This window comes from Zalophus californianus, chromosome 9 (genome assembly GCF_009762305.2).
Source record: "Zalophus californianus isolate mZalCal1 chromosome 9, mZalCal1.pri.v2, whole genome shotgun sequence".
NCBI lineage: Eukaryota > Metazoa > Chordata > Mammalia > Carnivora > Otariidae > Zalophus > Zalophus californianus.
Window position 1 is genome coordinate 63,297,990 of NC_045603.1, and position 18,618 is coordinate 63,316,607.

An 18,618-nucleotide genomic window follows, 5' to 3' on the forward strand; every position below is an offset into this window, starting at 1 on the left:
CTCTGCCCTCAGTGGGGAGTTGGCTTGGGGTTTTCTCTCTCCCACACCCTCTGCCCGTCTTCCTGCTGGTGCTCTCTCTCTCTCAAATAAATAAATATTTTTTTAAAAAGTCATTTTAGGGGCACCTGGGTGACTCAGTCTGTTAAGCATCCACCTTCAGCTCAGGTCATGATCCCAGGGCCCTGGGATCGAGCCCCACATTGGGCTTCCAGCTCAGTGGGAAGGCTGCTTCTCCCTCTGCCCCTCCCCCATCCATGCGCTCTCGAGCTCTCAAGCTCTCGAGCTCTCTCACTCACTCTCTCTCTCTCAATAAATAAAATCTTTTTAAAAAAAGGCATTTTATACACATACATACACACCCCAGATATAACAAAGTAGGGCACAGAATGCAATATCCAGAGATAGGGAAGAGTCCATGTGTTAACGTATTTATCCTACTAAGGAGGAAGATACAGATAGGTATTGATAAATTTCATAAATTAGGGGAAAAAATACAAGTAAATCCCTTAACAAGTTAGGGATAACCAATGAAAAACAAATATAAAATGCATGCCTTTCAAACCCATAGATAAAACTGATTTATCCAAGGAAATGAACAAGAAGCAAAAGAGAAAATTTAAACAGTTCTAACATAGAAGTAATTTAATATATTAGTTAAACACACCAAAGAAAAGATAAAATTCTCAGATTGGATTAAAAAACAAAATCTAGCAGTATAATGTCTATATGAGACACATTTAAAAGAAAGGTTGGACAAGTTAGAACAAAAAGATGGGAAAAGGCAACTATGAACCAAAAGAAAGCCAAGCAGATGTCTAATATCAGACCAAAAATAGAATTCAAGGCAAAAAGCATCATTAAGGGCAAGGAGAGACAATAGATAAAGAACATGTAATATACAGAAAATATAATGCATCTATATTAACGTAGATGCTTATTACAATATAACTTCAAAATATACAAAATAGTAACTGACCCCTGGCTCTCCCTGCAGCCCTCTAAAATGATGTCTATTTTTTTAGAGCAGGAGGAGGGGCCAAGGGAGAGGAAGAAAGAATCTTAAGCAGACTCCATGCCCAACACAGAGCCCAATGCACGGCTCAATCTCACAACCCTGAGATCATGACCTGAGCAGAAACCAAGACTTGGATGCTTAACCGAGTGAACCACCCAGGCGGACATCCTTAAAATGATGTCTATCTTAACTCCTATACCCCCCTCATCAGTTGGCCTGGAAATGAGGTGGGGGTCTTCCTCACTCCTCAATTCTACTTCTAGATCATTCTTCCCTACTCTCTAATAATACTCAACTTTAAATCTCCTGTCATAACACTGTATACCGCCCATTGCCTTCTCTGTTGTAGTCTCTTGCCTGCTCCTTGCTTACTGTCACCCTATCCAGTACTTCTGTCATAATCCCTAGCAATTTCAATATTCATTTAGTTCTTTCCAACACCAGGCCTTGCAATGTTTTGATCTGTTCTCCTTCGGTGACTTAATCCTCTAGCCATTTAGTAATACCCTTGACTTTGTCATTGTAAAAACAAAATAAAACAAAAAAAAACCCCTGCAACCATTCCATAATCCAGTTTCAAATAACTCATTCTCCAAATATCACCTCTTTACAGATCACCCCAGCTAGTACCCCAACTCTAACAATCCTTTGATCTCTACAGAGACCTTGTACTTCATTGATGCTACCACCTTCATAGTGCCCCTCACCCTTTCATGTCCTCAATTCCTTTGTAATCTACTTTAAATGATAGATAATCTGTCCCTTGCATATGCGCTCAACTCAAACTCACTTGCTCCTCTTCTTGCTCCAGAGTACTCCTTGGTTGACCACAGCCCAGCTTAAATCCAAATTTTCTCAGCCTACTCCATTCCTGTACCCTGGAAGCTGAATGTATCTTCAGAAAAACATTCAAACTTGCTGACTAGTCTTACATTAAATAATCATTAACCTCAACTGGCCCCATAATGCTGCCTGGCAAACATACTGTATTTCCCTAATCCATTTACTCTGACTTTCCTGGACAGCAATTTTATATTTTCTCCTATCTCCTCAAATTTCTGAGGTCTTCTCTTTCATCTTTTCTTGGCTGATGACTACATTCCTTTTTACAATGAGAAAATGGAAGCAATGATTATTAACTCCACATACTTCTACCACCACATCTCCCTCTCATATCTACTTTCTTTCTTGTTACCTGTGGATAAAGTATCTGACTCTTATCTAATGCCAGCCCCTCCCTTGAACACTAGATCCTATCTCTTCTCTTCTATTCAAGGACATTGCTTCAGCAATTCTCCCATCTCCTTCTGTATCATCATTTTTTCCCTCTCTATAACATGATGTTGTTTTTCTCAACTTTGAAAAAAAACCCCACAAAACCAAACAATTCTCTTAGGCCCACTTCCTCCACCACTTACTGCCCCATTTCTCCCCCTTCCTTTCATACCAAAGTTCCTTTTAAAAATTATGTAAACTAATAAATAGGGTCTTTACCAAAAAAAGGGGGGGGCGCCTGGGTGGCTCAGTCGTTAAGCGTCTGCCTTCAGCTCAGGTCATGATCCCAGGGTCCTGGGATCAGGCCCCATATCGGGCTCCCTGCTCCGCGGGAAGCCTGCTTCTCCCTCTCCCACTCCCCCTGCTTGTGTTCCCTCTCTCGCTGTCTCTCTCTCTCTGTCAAATAAAATCTTTAAAAAAAAAAAAAGTTATGTAAACTGTCTCTAATTTCTCTCCTCTCCTGAACCCACTCTAATTAGGTCTTTGTTCCTACTCCATCATCAAACTTGCTGCTGGCAAGGTCACCAACAACCTTCAGACTGTTAAATCCAATGGTCAATTTTCAGTCCTCTTACTTGACCTATCAGCCAACATTTTAAACTACCGATCACTCTGTTTCTTTGAAATAATTGTTTCACATGGGTTCCAGGACATTATACTCTCCTGGTTTGCCTCCTAACTTTCTGGCCACCTCTACATCTTTTTTGCTGGTTCCTTTTCATCTCTCTGACCCCAAAATGTTGGAGTAATTCAGAGTTTACTTCTTGGACCTCTTGTCTTGTCTATACTCCGTTGATGGTCTCACTCAGTCTTATGGCTTTAAATACTATATATATGCTGATGATTCCAAATTTATATCTCAGCTTCGACTTTCCTCCAAACTTTGCCCCTGAATTTTCGTCCTATATACACAACTATCCACTTGATATCTTCACTCAGCTGAGCTCCTGACAGCACTAGCCCAGTCCCTGATGATACTTTTTGCCTTGAATTTGCAGCTTCAATTTATCTTATATAAAATAGCTATCTGTTTTTCATTTTGTTTTGTTTTTGGTGTTTCTGTTCATATTAGCCTGGAATACCTACTTATATCTCTTTCATAGCTTGTCCACAATCTTTTAAGTGTGTCTTATAATAGATAATATATTGCTAGACTTTAATTTTGAAATCCAGTCTGAGATCCAACCTGAGTTTCTGCCTTCTCATTGATGGAGTTAACTGATTAACATTTATTGTAATTCCAGTTATATTGGGACTTATTTTTGCCATCTTATAAAGATGAATAGGATGGACAACTCTCTAAGAGCTAATTAGGAAAAGAAGATTCAAATAATCAAATCATATAATGAAATTATGAGAACTAGCTACAGATACAACAGAGATAGAAAACTATCTCTGGGGTGCCTGGGTGGCTCAGTTGGTTAAGCATCTGCCTTCAGCTCAAGTCATGATCTTGAGGTCTTGGTATATGTGCTGCCGAAGCGAGCGTTTGATCTTGGGGTCTTGGGATAGAGCCCCGTATTAGGCTCCCTGCTTCAGTGGGGAGTCTGCCTCTCTCTCTCCCTCTGCCCCTCCCCCTGCTCATGCTCTCTCTCTCTCAAATAAATAAATAAAATCTTTAAAAAAAGAAGAAAAGAATATGACGGTCAATTATAAGCTAATACACTAAATAACTTAGATGAAATAGATGATTTTTGGAAAACTATAAAATTTAAAAACTGGCAGAAGAAATTAAAAATATGAACAGACCAAATACCTATAAATATATTGAATAGCAATTGAAAACCTTTCCCCCAGAAAAAAAAAGCCTTAGGCTTTATGGTTTTACAGTGAGTTTTACCAAGCTTTCAAGGGACAAAATAATACCTTTATCAATTAAATTGCTCCAGAAAACAGGAAAAGGGAAAAAGCTGCCTGATGATTTTTCCAAAATCAGATAGTACAAGAAGAGAGAATCATAAACCATGTCACTGATGAAAATAGATTTTAAAAAATAAATGCAAAGAGAGCACCTGGGTGGCTCAGTCAGTCAAGCAACTGCCTTCGGCTCAGGTAATGATCCTAGAGTCCTGGGATCAAGTCCTGCATAGGGCTCCCTGCTCAGTGGGGAGTCTGCTTCTCCCTCTGACTCTACCCCCTCTTGTGCTCTCTCTTTCATTTTCTCTCTCTCTCTCTCAAATAAATAAAATCTTTAAATAAATAAAAAAATAAATGAATGAAAAGAAATATTATCCAACTGAATTCAACAGCCAAGGTATTCTTCCAGGAACGCAAGAATAGCTTAACATGAGAAAACTGTCAATGTTATTGACTATATTTATAGATTAAAGGAGAAAAATCGCATAATCATTCCAAGAGTTGCAGTAGAAAGCACTTGATAAAGTTACACATTTATATTTACAATATCTTCAGAAACACAGGAATATTAATTCTCTATACTAGCAATAATAAACCAGAAATGGCAATACCATTCACAATAGCACCAAAAATTATAAGATATTTAACAATTAATTCACAAACATGGCACAACACCTTTACCCTGAAATTTTTAAATTCTATTAAAGGACATAAAAGAAGATCTGAGAAAATTGATAAAGTACATTCTTAGATAAGACAGCTTAGCTTAGTAAGGATGTCAGCTCTTCAAAAATTAATCTATAAGTTCAAATCTTATTTTATTTTATTTTATTTTTTTAAAGATTTTATTTATTTATTTGACAGAGTGAGAGACAGTGAGAGCAGGAACACAAGCAGGGGGAGTGGGAGAGGGAGAAGCAGGCTTCCCGCAGAGCAGGGAGCCCGATGTGGGGCTCGATCCCAGGACCCTGGGATCATGACCTGAGCCGAAGGCAGACGCTTAACGACTGAGCCACCCAGGCGCCCTCAAATCTTATTTTAAAACGTTAGCAGGAACTTTTTTAGAAACTTGAGAAACTCATTCTAAAATGTATATGGAATAGTAGCCCATGAAAAGATGAATCAATTCTGAAAAAGAAAATGAAAAAGGGCATGATAATACAACTATTAAGAGCTGGCATACTATAGAAATTTTAAAAAACAACAGCAGCAAGATAGAGACATGAGAACAAATAAACCAATAAACGAACAAACAGAAAGCTCATAAATAGACCCATGATACACAGAACCTGACATATGAAAAAGGTGGCATCACAAAGGTGGCAAAGCCATCTTCATGAGGAAAGAACAGATTGCTTAGAAATTATGTTGATATGTGAAGAAAAATTAAGTTAGATCCCTACCTTACACTGAATACAAAGAACGTCAGATGGCTTAAAGATATAATAAAAAAATAAAACTATCAAGCTAATGGAAGAAAATGTAGGAAAATATCTTTTTAACTTATCCCTCAATTATATCTCAATAAAGCTGAAATTAAAACAAAAACAAAATGAAACTTAAGGCCAAAACTTGATGGATTATTTGCCAGGATGGCAAAATTTAATAATACCAAATCTTGGCAAAATGTGTGGGGAGACTGGCCTCTTGTGCATAGGATGTGGAAGTGTAAGCTGCCTTAGCCATTCTGGGAAGCAACATGAAAATATTTATTGAAGTGTGTGTGTGCCTTGGAATCCCAAGATCCCATCTCTTGGTATATGTCCTAGAAGAAAATGTCATGTGGGTTATCATGGGAACATATACAAAAGTTCATCCAACTTTTTTCAAGATAGTAGGAGGTAAAAGCAATCCAGGCATTTTAACCAGAGGAACAGTTACATGAAAGAGGGTGGATGCAGACTATGGAAGAAATGCAGCAACTAAAAGCAACAAACTAGGTGTACATATAGTGCACAGGTAGATTTTAATCCCATAAGTTAAAAGAGAAAAAAATAGAAGGATATTTAAAGCATAAAATTATTCATACATATTAAAAACAAATACACACCTTTGTACGTATTATTCCCACACCTCTTCCCATAGCTCTTACTAAAAAGTACACACAGGAAAAAAGAAAGCAAATAAAAATTCCTACAACTGATACTAAAATGCGGGGAAAAAATCCTAGTCTCTAATTTATTTTTTTTAAAGATTTTATTTATTTATTTGAAAGAGACAGAGAGAGAGCACAGAGGGAGAGTGAGAGGGAGAAGCTGACTCCACACTGAGCAGAGAGCCTGACATGGGGCCGGATCCCAGGACCCTGAGGTCATGACCTAAGCTGAAGGCAGACACTTAACGTACTGAGCCTCCCCTACAATGCCTAATTTAAATGCAAGTTGGGAAAGATAAAGTAGAGACCATCCAGAACCCCCCAAGTGTGTCAAGGTCACAGAATCTGCTTGAAAAGAGTGGAGAATATGTAGTCTTAGTGTTCGTAACATCAACAAGGGTTTGCTGGTAACATCAAAAACGGTTTGCTCCCAGAAGGAAATTACCCAGCCATTAGTGGGAACAGCTGAGAGCTGGCCTGAAATCTGGCAGACTGGCCCTGGCAACAGGAGTAAAAATATATGGGCTTGGAAAAGTCAATAGGAACAAGGGTACAGTTTTGGGAAAGTGCCACCTTCAGGAGAAACAGGCACTTTGGAAAGTAGTCATTGTTCCTTGAAGACAGCAGCCAGTGGTAAACAAAAGAAAGAAAAGAAGTAACTGGTAATAAGTACCCCACTGAAAAAACAAATAGAATCCGAAATCTGACCGTAAAAAAAGCCACTTAAGAAAACTGCTTTTCACTATAGCAACAGAAGAGGGAGCCCTTGAGCTGAAAAAAAACCAGGGAGGCCCTTGAAATCCTGTCCATTCTCCTTTGAAAGATCCATCTGTTAAAAACTAACTCAGAAAAATCCAGCATGTTCAAGGATGAATAACAATAACAACGAAAATTCAGTATCCACACAAAGTTACTATAAGAAAACGCACACAATCACGAGTTTTGATAGATGAAAGCATACCAGAAAAAATGCTGTCTCAAAGCAGAAACCAAGACTAAACTAGGAGATACATAAGTGTAGAAGGTCCTGTGGAATCCTCTCCCGATACCCTCTTCAGGACTGAAGCACGCATACTCCAAGTTGCTTGAATGTTGGTGGCTGAGTTCTTCTCTGGGAATTTCCTTTAGCCAAAAAAAATTCCTTCACCCAAGGTCAAACCCTCTTCCCAATGTCTACCTGTATCCCATGACTTGTTCATGCCAAGATATCTGAGGGCCTTGCCTCAAGGCGGGACAATTCTTTTTTTTTTTTTTTAGGGTAGGAACGGCCTTTATTAATAGTTTGCAATAGGAAGCGAAAGAGGAGGGGACGCGACAGCTCTGGCTTGGGGGGGGGATGCAGCTCCAAAGACTCTTTCCATTGTTGTCCCCCAAAAGCAAGTGGGACGATTCTAAAGGGCCATCCCAATTTCAAAATTCATGGGATGAGCTGAGACTTTTGACCTTTGTTGTGATTGATCACAGTCAATGGTATCTGGAGTTGGCTCCTACTGGCCCATGAGAGCCAACTGTTAACATTTTTAAAAATTTTGCAAGCAGGGTGCACCTGGGTGGCTTAGTCAGTTAAGCATCCAACTCTTGGTTTTGGCTCAGATCATGATCTCAGAGTTGTGGGATGGAGCCCATGTCAGCCTCCATGCTCAGCGGGAAGTCTGAGATTTTCTCTCATTCTCTCCTGCTGCCCCTCCCCCTGCTTGTGCTCTCTCTCCCTTTCTCATAAATGAATAAATCTTTAAAGAATTTTTGCAAGCAGGTTGTTAAACATAGCTACTACTAGAATTTAAATTATATAAACTCAAAATTAAATAAATTCTACTCAAAACCAAGGTAACAAATACTCATCACTTCCTAATTATTTTACTACATTTATTATTATCTATGCCCTTGAGGTAACGACTATTGTTTCTGTATGGGTGTTACTATGCATTTCTTTCCAGATCCATGTTCAGTGATGTCATGTTTGTAGCTTAAAATTGGCTAGGATGGAAGTATTTATATGCTGGAAAATGTTACAAATTAGAGCTTTTTATCCCTCTGAGAATTGGTTATTAAAAATTTAGCAGCATAACACTAATTACAGTTCAGCATCTCCTTTTATCCAATCCTCCTTCCTTCGCATCATAAGTGTTGATCCCAAGACAATCTCTAATAAACCTCATGCACACAATTATCTGTCTCAGACTGTGTCCCAGAGAATGCAACCTAAAATGACAAAGAATAGCTAGGATCAATGTATCATATAGGACACAGAGGATGGATATAAGAAAAGCCAAGAAAAATGAAATAAAGAGATGAAAACAATCGAGGAGAAAATAATATAAAAATCAGACACCCAACATCCAACATACATACTTCTGGATGCACTGAGAAAGGCAATCAAAATAATAAAATAGAATTAATATTTACAACTATAATTCAATAACATTTCTTTTGTAAGGGTGGAGGGAAAGAAGACATGAATGTACATACTGAAAGAGCACATGATGTACTAAGAGCCAGATTAGTCAACACAGATTTATCTTAGAAAATTACACTTTAATATAAAGGAAAAAAATTACCTGTGCTTTCTGTCAAAAAGATCAAGTCTCAGTTTACATCAGAGTTCCCAGCTATTTTCAAAGCCAAAAAACAGTAAAGCAACATTTATAATATAATCAAAGGAAAAGACTTCTAAAGGCAGACAAACCATCCTGTAAGTAGCAATTTTTCAGTATGATAAACACCTGGGATTATTATACTCATGAGTCTTTCCTGAGGACAAACTGTACCCAATTAAGAGAGGACCTAGAAAACTTCACCAAAGATACTGGTGGTATGCACTGAATACACCTAGCTACACATCTAAGACTAAAACAAAAGCGGGAGTAAGAATAGCATATAAATTTTCTGTGCTCTGACAGTGTAGTAATAACAAAAAAAAATGAGTGAAGTGGGGAGAGAGAAACAGGTGGAACAGCTCACTAACAGGTAAAAAGTGAGAGTTAAAGTCGGTCATTTAAAGCCAACAGACTGTAATCCAAAACATATTCAGGACAAGAATCAACATTAAGAAAAAGAGTACTGTTAACTAAAATTGAATGGTAGAGGGCACAGAAGAGAGAGAGAAGGAAGTGTTGTCAAGTTCTTTCATTATTACAATGAGTAGGAAATCAATAGTCAATGTATAAAGAAAAAGAGGACCAAGGTATTATGTGAATATTGCTATAAAGGAAATTTAGAACAAAAATATAAATTTCTGTAATCACTAAGAAAAATACACACACATACAAAGAAAAATACACACAAATAAAATAACAAAGAGCAAAGGAAACCGAACACATAGTCAGTGGAAGACCATGCATTGTTTTGGATATATAAAGATGACATAATTGAGATCAAACAGCAGTTCTATAAATATATACATATAAGTGGTCTTAAGTCACTTATTAAAAGATTTTCACACTCACTCACAAAATGAAACCCAACTCTGGACTCTACATAAGAGAGCCTAAAATAAAAGAATGAACAAGGGGTGCCTGGGTGGCTCAGTCAGTAAAGCATCTGCCTTTGGCTCAGGTCATGATCCCAGGGTTCTGGGATCAAGCCCCACCTCAGGCTCCCTGCTCAGCGGGAAGGTCTGCTTCTCCCTCTTCCTCTCCCTCTGCTCATGTGCTCTCTCACTCGCTCTCTCTCAAATAAATAAATAAAATCTTTAAAAAAAGAATGAATAAAGATGTATTGGGCAAATGCAAATTTTAAAAAGAGCAATATCAGGCAAGGTAACATTCAAGCAAAAAAGTATTAAATGAGACAAAGAAGGACACTTTATAGTACTAAAAGCTACAATTCACTATGAAGATATGAGTCATGAATATCTGTGCAATAAATAATATAGCAACAACTTTTGTAAAGTAGTAACTACAGAAGATTAGAGAAATAGAAAATGCATGACTTTCATACATCTCTCTCAGTCCAAGACAATCCAAGAAATAATAGCAACAAAAAAAGTAAGAATTAGGAAAACTAAACAATGTTGGTCTGTAAGACAGACAGTCTTATAAGACAAGTCTTATAAGACAGATAAAAGTTTATCAGTTTTACTATAAAATATTACATGATGGTATATCAGTCATCTATTGCTGCATAACAAATTACCTCCAAAATTTAGTGGCTTAAAACAACACACATATATGATCTCACAATTTCTGTGGGTCAGGAGTTCAGTACTGGCTTGACTGGATGGTTCTGGCTTAAGGTCTCTCATGAGGTCGCAGTCAAGAGGTTGGATGGGGTTGCAGTCATCTGAGGGCTTGACTGTGGCTGGAGGATCTGCTTCCAAATTGGCTCAGGCACGTAGTTTTTGGCTAAAGGCCATACAGACATCTCCAAAGAGCTTCTAGATATGTGATACTCAAGGGAGTATCACAAATGATCCAAGAGAGACAGAAAGGATGAAGCCACAATGCCTTTTTATGACCTAGTCTCAAAAGTGCCACACTGTCATTTTTGCCACATTCTGTTCATTAGAAGCAAGTCCCTAAGTACTATCCATGTTCAAGGGGAGGAGCTCCACCTTTTGAAGGGAGGAATACCAAAGAATTCATCAATTATGTTTTAAAACCACCACAGATGATGTACCTACCAAAAGTATTTGGATTGTTTTTCTAACGAAATAAAAAAATTGATTTTTGGATATATAGTCTACTGTCAATACCGAGATAACAGAAGTTTCTTAAATCACAAAAATACTCTACCACAGGGCCTGTTAACTTTTTTTTTTAAGAACCTGTTAACTTTTGAGTCGTGCATTCACAGTAGTCATTCAACAGGTGTAAGAAAGGAAGAGTGGGAAGATAAAAAGTTACAGCAAGAAATACACAGAAACTATGTTTGGTCAGCATGACTCACTAATGGGAATGCTCCAACATTATCTGACTTGTTTGGAAGACAAAGACCTTTTAAGAACAGTGCAATTTAAGGATTTGGACCTGGTCCTGCTTCAGTTTAAAGGACTTTGCCTTGATCAAGAGCCTCAAGCAGAGGACAGCATAAGAGGATATATATAAAATATTAAGTCTTTTTTGTATGTATGTGGTGATCATTTCCAACTAGGATAAAAGCTACTTATGAAAGACCTTATCATTCTTTTCTATCTAGTTTACCTGTTCAATAAATGAACTACCTAATAGATACCAAGATAAAGAAACATGGTCAACCTTCATTTCAAGTACCAATTTATAATTACAAGTGTTGAACTAAAGCCCTGGCTTCCAATTCTGCTAGGTAAATAGCTACTGGAGTTCATAGTTCTAATTCTATTGACCTTCTATTAAAAAACTCAGGTTTACGGGCACCTGGATCGCTCAGTCGGTTAAGCATTTGACTCTTGATTTTGGCTCAGATCATTATCTCAGGGCCCTGGGATTGAGACCTGCATTGGGCTCCTTATTCAGCAGGTAATCTGCTTCTCTCCCTCTGCCCCTTCCTTGCTCACACACTCTCTGAAATAAATAAATCTTAAAAAAAAAAGCAAACAAACAAACTAAAGTTTACCAGATCCTGGCATTCTCTAATACTTAAAGAGCAAAATCAATCAAGCAACCCTAAAACAATTCTATACTTCTCTAATAAATCAAATGAAAAAATCTCCCAGAGAGAGGAGATTGAGCACATCTGGGACTACTTTCAGGGTAAAGATTCTGTGGATTACTATTTAGAACCAGAGCACAATTACTACAAGCTTCTTATCACATTTAAATGATTTGAATAAACAGTTTGCTTTGGAGATGAGGTCACTCCCATATGGTTATAGACTGGATGAGCTTGTTGACCTTTTCTCACTCCTTGGGAAAGCATTATACATATTTTGTTTTTTAAAGATTTATTTATGTATTTATTTGACAGAGATAACGAGAGCAGGAACACAAGCAGGGGGAGTGGGAGAGGGAGAAGCAGGCTTCCCGCGGAGCAGGGAGCCCAATATGGGGCTGGATCCCAGGACCCTGGGATCATGACCTGAGCCAAAGGCAGACGCTTAACGACTGAGCCACCCAGGAACCCCTAGTTTTTACATTTTAAAGAATGCTACAGGTAAGAAAAAGAGGAAGGAGAAGCAACAAAAACGGAATGCAGCCCACAGAGCCAAAAATATTTACTGTAAATTGGCCCTTTACATAAATAGCTTGCTGACACCTATGTTCTACTGGACTCGGCTATCATGAAAACATTTCTAGAAATAATATTTTTTCAATAAATATAATTATAAGACAAATACCATATGATTTCATTCATACGTGGAATTTAAGAAACAAAACAGATTAACATGAGAAGGAAGAAGAAAAAATAAAAGGGGTGCCTCGGTGGCTCAGTTGGTTGAGCGACCGCTTTTGCCTCAGGTCATGATCCTGGAGTCCTGGGATCGAGTCCCTTATTGGGCTCCCTGCTCAGCAGGGAGTCTGCTTCTGCCTCTGACCCTCCCACATCTCATGATCTCTCTCATTCTCTCTCTCAAATAAATGAATAAAATCTTAAAAGAAAGAAAAGAGAAGGAAACAAACCATAAGAGACTATTAACTATAGAGAACAAACTGAGGGGGGAAGTGGGTGGGGGATGACCTAAATGGGTGATAGCTATTAAGGAGAGCACTGGTTGTGATGAGCACTGGGTGTTATACATAAGTGATGAATCAATGAATTCTCCTGAAACCAATATTACACTATATGTTACTAGAATTTAAATAAAAACTTGAAACATAAAAATGTGTGTGTGTGCGTGTGTGTGTATATAATAATTAAGATGTATATACTTCAAAGCCATACTATGGGCAGTTAAAGGGGAAAAAGAATGAGGAAATTGTATTTGAGATAATTCATTCAATAAATATTTGAATATCTACACATGTGCTAAGCACTGGTGATATAATAGTGAACAATCAGATAATCCCTGCTGTCATGGATTGGAAGAAAGTAGTAAGGGAGATAAATAAGAAATTACCATATTTTTAAAAATTTTTATTTAAATTCTAGTTAATATACAGTACAATATTGGTTTCAGGAGAGAATTAAGTGATTCATCACTTACATACAATACCCAGTGCTTATCATAACAAGCGCCCTCCTTAATAATATTTTTTTTATTTATTTGAAAGAGAGACAGCAAGAGTGAGAGAGGGGACACAAGCAGGGGGAGTGGGAGGGGGAGAAGCAGACTCCCAGCTGAGCAGGGAGCCCGATGCGGGGCTCGATCCCAGAACCCTGGGATCACGACCTGAGCTGAAGGCAGACGCTTAACGACTGAGCCACCCAGGCACCCCACAAGTGCCCTCCTTAATACCCATCACCCATCTAGCCCATCCCCCACCCACCTCAGTTTGTTCTCTGTCATTAAAAGTCTCTTAGGGTTTGTTTCCTTCTCTCTCACTTCCTCCTCCCATAATCTCATCTGTCTTGTTTCTTAAATTCCACATATGAGTGAAATCATATGGTATTTGTCTCTTTTACTTTGCAATTATAGTATTTTTTGATAAATTCAATAATAATGGGTACATTTACAGGGTAATGAGAGATTACAGAAGGGGTGTGAAAGGAAGATTTCCAAAGGAATGACCACCAGGATGGTGAATGAGGAAAAGGAATTAATCAAATGAAATAAGGGAAGAAAAAATTATTACAGTTTAAGAGACTTTCATGCAAAGATTCAGAGGCCATATAGAGCATTGTGTACTTGCAAATCTAAAGGTCAGGGTGCCTGGGTGGCTCAGTCGTTAAGCGTCTGCCTTCAGCTCAGATCATGATCCCAGAATCCTGGGATCAAGTCCCGCATTGGGCTCCCTGCTCTGCAGGTAGTCTGCTTCTCCCTCTGCCTGCCGCTCCCCCTGCTTGTGTTCCCTCTCTCGCTGTATCTCTCTCTCTCTGTCAAATGAATAAATAAAATCTTAAAAAAAAAAAGAAAAGAAAAAATCTAAAGGTCAAGTGCTGAGACCTACCTCGTAGGGAAGTGGGAGTGAAGGTAGAGAACTAAGAAATGAGGCTAGAGATGTATACAGGCATCAGGTCATATTAAGGGTTTTAAATTTTATACTGAGAATGAGAAGCTGTGGATAGATTTTAAGTTGAGGAATAAGAATAGAATTTTCATCTTAGAGCACGTACTCTAGTGGTATAGAGAATGGATTGGAGAGGACAAGACAGAAAAACTAACAAATGAAGTTGGGCATGCCTAACCCATGTGAGAATGGAATGTACTGGTACCAGCTGGTACCAAGTAGAGCATACTATACCAACTACTGAGTTATTCTCTCTCAGCTCCAAATCCTCCCCGCCCCCGCCAAATCCTTCTATAGTTAGCTTTGTGGTGCTGTCTGCAGGAGAACTTTACTAAATCTGGAATTTATTTGATATGAGATAGGGATGGTATTTCCTATTTTTCCATTTGAACAGCCAGTTGTCCCAACACTCCTTACTGAATAACTCATCAGCCAGTGATCTGAAATGTCATCTATAATCTTATATCAAATGAATCCTTAAAGGTAGAAAAGGACCTATTTTCTGTTTCATTGATTTACCCACATTAGTACCAATAATACCATATTGTATATTACTATGACTTTTATTTACTTTATGCCCGAATCCTTTATTGATTATTTTTTCCTGATATTTAAAATTTAAATCCAATTAATTACCATACAATGTATTATTTGTTTCAGGGGTACAGGTCCGTGATTCATCAGTCTTATATAATACCCAGTGCTCATTACAACACATACCCTCCACAATGTCCATCACCTATTTACCCCATCCCTCCACCACCCTCCCCTCCAGCAACCCTGTTTGTTTCCTATGATTAAGAGTCTCTTATGGTTTGTCCCCATCTCTGGTTTTGTTTTGTTTTTAAGATTTTATTTATTTATTTGACAGAGAGAGACACAGCAAGAGAGGGAACACAAGCAGGTGGAGTGGGAGAGGGAGAAGCAGGCTTCCCGCCGAGCAGGGAGCCCGATGCGGGGCTCAATACTAGGACCCCGGGATCATGACCTGAGCCGAAGGCAGACGCTTAATGACTGAGCCACCCAGGCGCCCTTCCCTCTCTGGTTTTGTCTTGTTTCATTTTTTTCCTCTCTTCCCCTATGATCCTCTGCTTTGTTTCTTAAGTTCCACATATCAGTGAGATCATATGATAATTGTCTTTCTCTGATTGACTTACTGCACTTAGCATAATACTCTCTAGTTCCATCCACATCATTGCAAATGGCAAAATTGCATTTTTTATGGCTGCATAATATTCCATTGTCTATATATACCACATCTTCTTTATCCATTCATCTGTCGATGGACATCTAGGCTCTTTCCACAGTTTGGCTATTGTGGACATTGTTGCTATAAACATTGGGGTGCACGTACCTCTCAGATCACTACATTTGTATCTTTGGGGTAAATCCCTAGCAGGGCAGTTGCTGGGTTGTAGGGTAGCTCTATTTTCAACTTTTTGAGGAACCTCCATACTGTTTTCCAGAGTGGCTGCACCCGCTTGCATTCCCACCAACAGTCTAGGAGGGTTCCCCTTTCTCCACATCATTGCCAACATCTGTTGTTTCCTGATTTGTTAATTTTAGCCATTCTGACTGGTGTGAGGTGGTATCTCATTGTGGTTTTGATTTGTATTTCCCTAATGCCAAGTGATGTTGGGCACTTTTTCATGTGTCTGTTGGCCATTTGGATGTCTTCTTTGGAGAAATATCTGTTCGTGTCTTTTGCCCATTTCTTGATTGGATTATTTGTTCTTTGTGTGTTGAGTTTGATAAGTTCTTTATAAACTTTGCATACTAGCCCTTTATCTGATAAGACATTTGCAAATATCTTTTCCCATTCTGGGGGTTGCCTTTTAGTTTTGTTGACTGTTTCCTTTGCTGTGCAAAACCTTTTTATCTTGAGGAAGTCCCAATGGTTCATTTTTACCTTTGTTTCCCTTGCATTTGGAGACCTGTCTAGCAAGAAGTTGCTGCAGCTGAGGTCGAAGAGGTTGCTGCCTGTGTTCTCCTCTGGGATTTTGATGGATTCCTGTCTCACATTGAGGTCTTTCATCCATTTTGAGTCTATTTTTGTGTATGGTGTGAGGAAATGGTCCAGTTTTATTCTTCTGCATGTGGCTGTCCAATTTTCCCAACACCATTTGTTGAAGAGACTGTCTTTTTTCCATTGGATATTCTTTCCTGATTTGTTGAAGATTAGTTGACCATAGAGTTGAGGGTCCGTTTCTGGGTTCTCTATTCTGTTCCATTGATCTCTGTGTCTTTTTTTTGCCAGTACCATACTGTCTTGATGATTACAGCTTTGTAATAGAACTAAAGTCTGGAATTGTGATGCCACCAGTTTTGGTTTTCTTTTTCAACATTCCTTTGGCTATTTGGGATCTTTTCTGGTTCCATACAAATTTTAGGATTATTTGTTCCAGTTCTGTGAAAAAAGTTGATGGTATTTTGTTAGGGATTGCATTGTGTAGATTGCTCTAGGTAACACAGACATTTTAACAATATTTGTTCTTCCAATCCATGAGCATGGAATGTTTTTCCATTTCTTTTTGTCTTCTTCAATTTCCTTCATGAGTATTCTATAGTTTCCTGAGTACAGATCCTTTGTCTCTCTGGTTAGGTTTATTCCTAGGTATCTTATGGTTTTGGGTGCAATTGTAAATGGGATCAACTCCTTAATTTCTTTTTCTTCTGTCTCATTGTTGCTGTATAGGAATGCAACTGATTTCTGTGCATTGATTTTATATCTTGCCACTTCACTGAATTCCCATATGAGTTCTAGCAATTTTGGGGTGGAGTTTTTTCGGTTTTCCACATAGAGTATCATGTCATCTGCAAAGAGTAAGAGTTTGACTTCTTCCTTGCTGATTCAAATGCCTTTTATTTCTTTTTGTTGTCTGATTGCTGAGGCTAGGACTTCTAGTACTGTGTTAAATAGCAGTGGTGATAGTGGACATCCCTGCCGTGTTCCTGACCTTAGGGGGAAAGCTCTCAGCTTTTCCCCATTGAGAACGATATTCACTGTGGGTTTTTCATAGATGGTTTTTATGATATTGAGGTATGTAACCTCTATCCCTATACTCTGAAGTGTTTTAATCAAGAAAGGATGCTGTACTTTGTCAAATGCTTTTTCTGAATCTATTGAGAGGATCATATGGTTCTTATCCTTTCCTTTATTAATGTAGTGTATCACATTGATTGATTGCAGATGTTGAACTAACCCTGCAGCCCAGGAATAAATCCCACTTGGTCGTGGTGAATAATCCTTTTAACTTACTGTTGGTTCTTATTGTCTAGTATTTTGGTGAGAATTTTTGCATCCATGTTCATCAGGGATATTGGTCTGTAATTCTTTTTGATGGGGTCTTTGTCTGGTTTTGGAATCAAGGTAATGCTGGCCTCATAGAAAGAGTTTGGAAGTTTTCTGTCCATTTTGATTTTCTGAAACACCTTCAAAAGAGTAGGTATTAATTCTTTTTTTTTTTTTTTTTTCTGGCTACAAATTTATTCAACACAAAACATCTCCAACTTTACTGAGGTGGCTGACCACGTCCGCGACCAAATCCGCCTCTAAACTGGAACTCAGTTGCTGACCCAGCCCCAGCCTCAGCTTTCTTGTCGGCACCAGGGGGCACAGCGCTTCGTCTGTAGGTGTCTCTGTCAGCTTCCCCTCGTGTGAGTCTTGCAGGTCGCTCTCCCTCCAGACCTTTGGGCCGTGGTCGGCCAGTCTCAGGGCGGCTGCGGCGCAGAGTAGCAGGCACAATCTCGGGGGGCAGGTGGAGGTAATCACGGAGATACTGGATGCCCTCGTTGGTAAGGTACCAGTAGAAATGTCTCCAGGCAAACTGTTCCTTTACGTACCCTCGTGATTTGAGAGACTGCATGGCTTTCATGACGTGAAGGTTGGGCACATTCTTGTCTGCCAGCTCAGGATGTTTGGGCATGTGGACATCCTTCTTGGCCACCATCACTCCCTCCTTGAAAAGGAGTTCATAAATGGCAATTCGGTTCTTCTTGGGCATCAACATCTCGGCAGCTTCTATGTCCGGGGCCGGAGCTGGAAAGGAGGTATTAATTCTTTAAATGTTTGGTAGAATTCCCCTGGGAAGCCATCTGGCCCTGGGCTCTTGTTTGTTGGGAGATTTTTGATTACTGCTTCAATTTCCTTAGTGGTTATGGGTCTGTTCAGGTTTTCTATTTCTTTCTGGTTCAATTTTGGTAGTTTATACATCTCTAGGAACGCATCCATTTCTTCCAGATTGCCTGATTTGTTGGCATATAGTTGCTCATAATATGTTCTTATAATTGTTTGTATTTCTTCAGTGTTGGTTTTGATTGCTCCTCTTTCATTTCGATTTTATTTATTTGGG

General features: G+C 38.8%; 2 protein-coding genes across 2 annotated transcripts in view; both read right to left on the bottom strand.

The window, feature by feature from the left end:
- The window catches only part of LARP4 (La ribonucleoprotein 4), a 160,156-nt gene extending 149,607 nt beyond the window's left edge, over positions 1-10,549 (bottom strand). Inside the window, exon 1 of the mRNA XM_027592771.2 lies at positions 10,422-10,549. The gene's annotated coding sequence lies outside the window, so the exon portion shown is untranslated. The remainder of the gene's footprint in view (positions 1-10,421) is intronic.
- Positions 10,550-17,722: 7,173 nt separating this feature from the next.
- On the bottom strand, positions 17,723-18,308 carry LOC113922823 (40S ribosomal protein S10). Its single transcript, XM_027595145.2, has one exon. The coding sequence runs from the start codon at positions 18,274-18,276 to the stop codon at positions 17,779-17,781; it is 498 nt and encodes a 165-aa protein (XP_027450946.2). The 5' UTR covers positions 18,277-18,308; the 3' UTR covers positions 17,723-17,778.
- Positions 18,309-18,618: the final 310 nt, after the last annotated feature.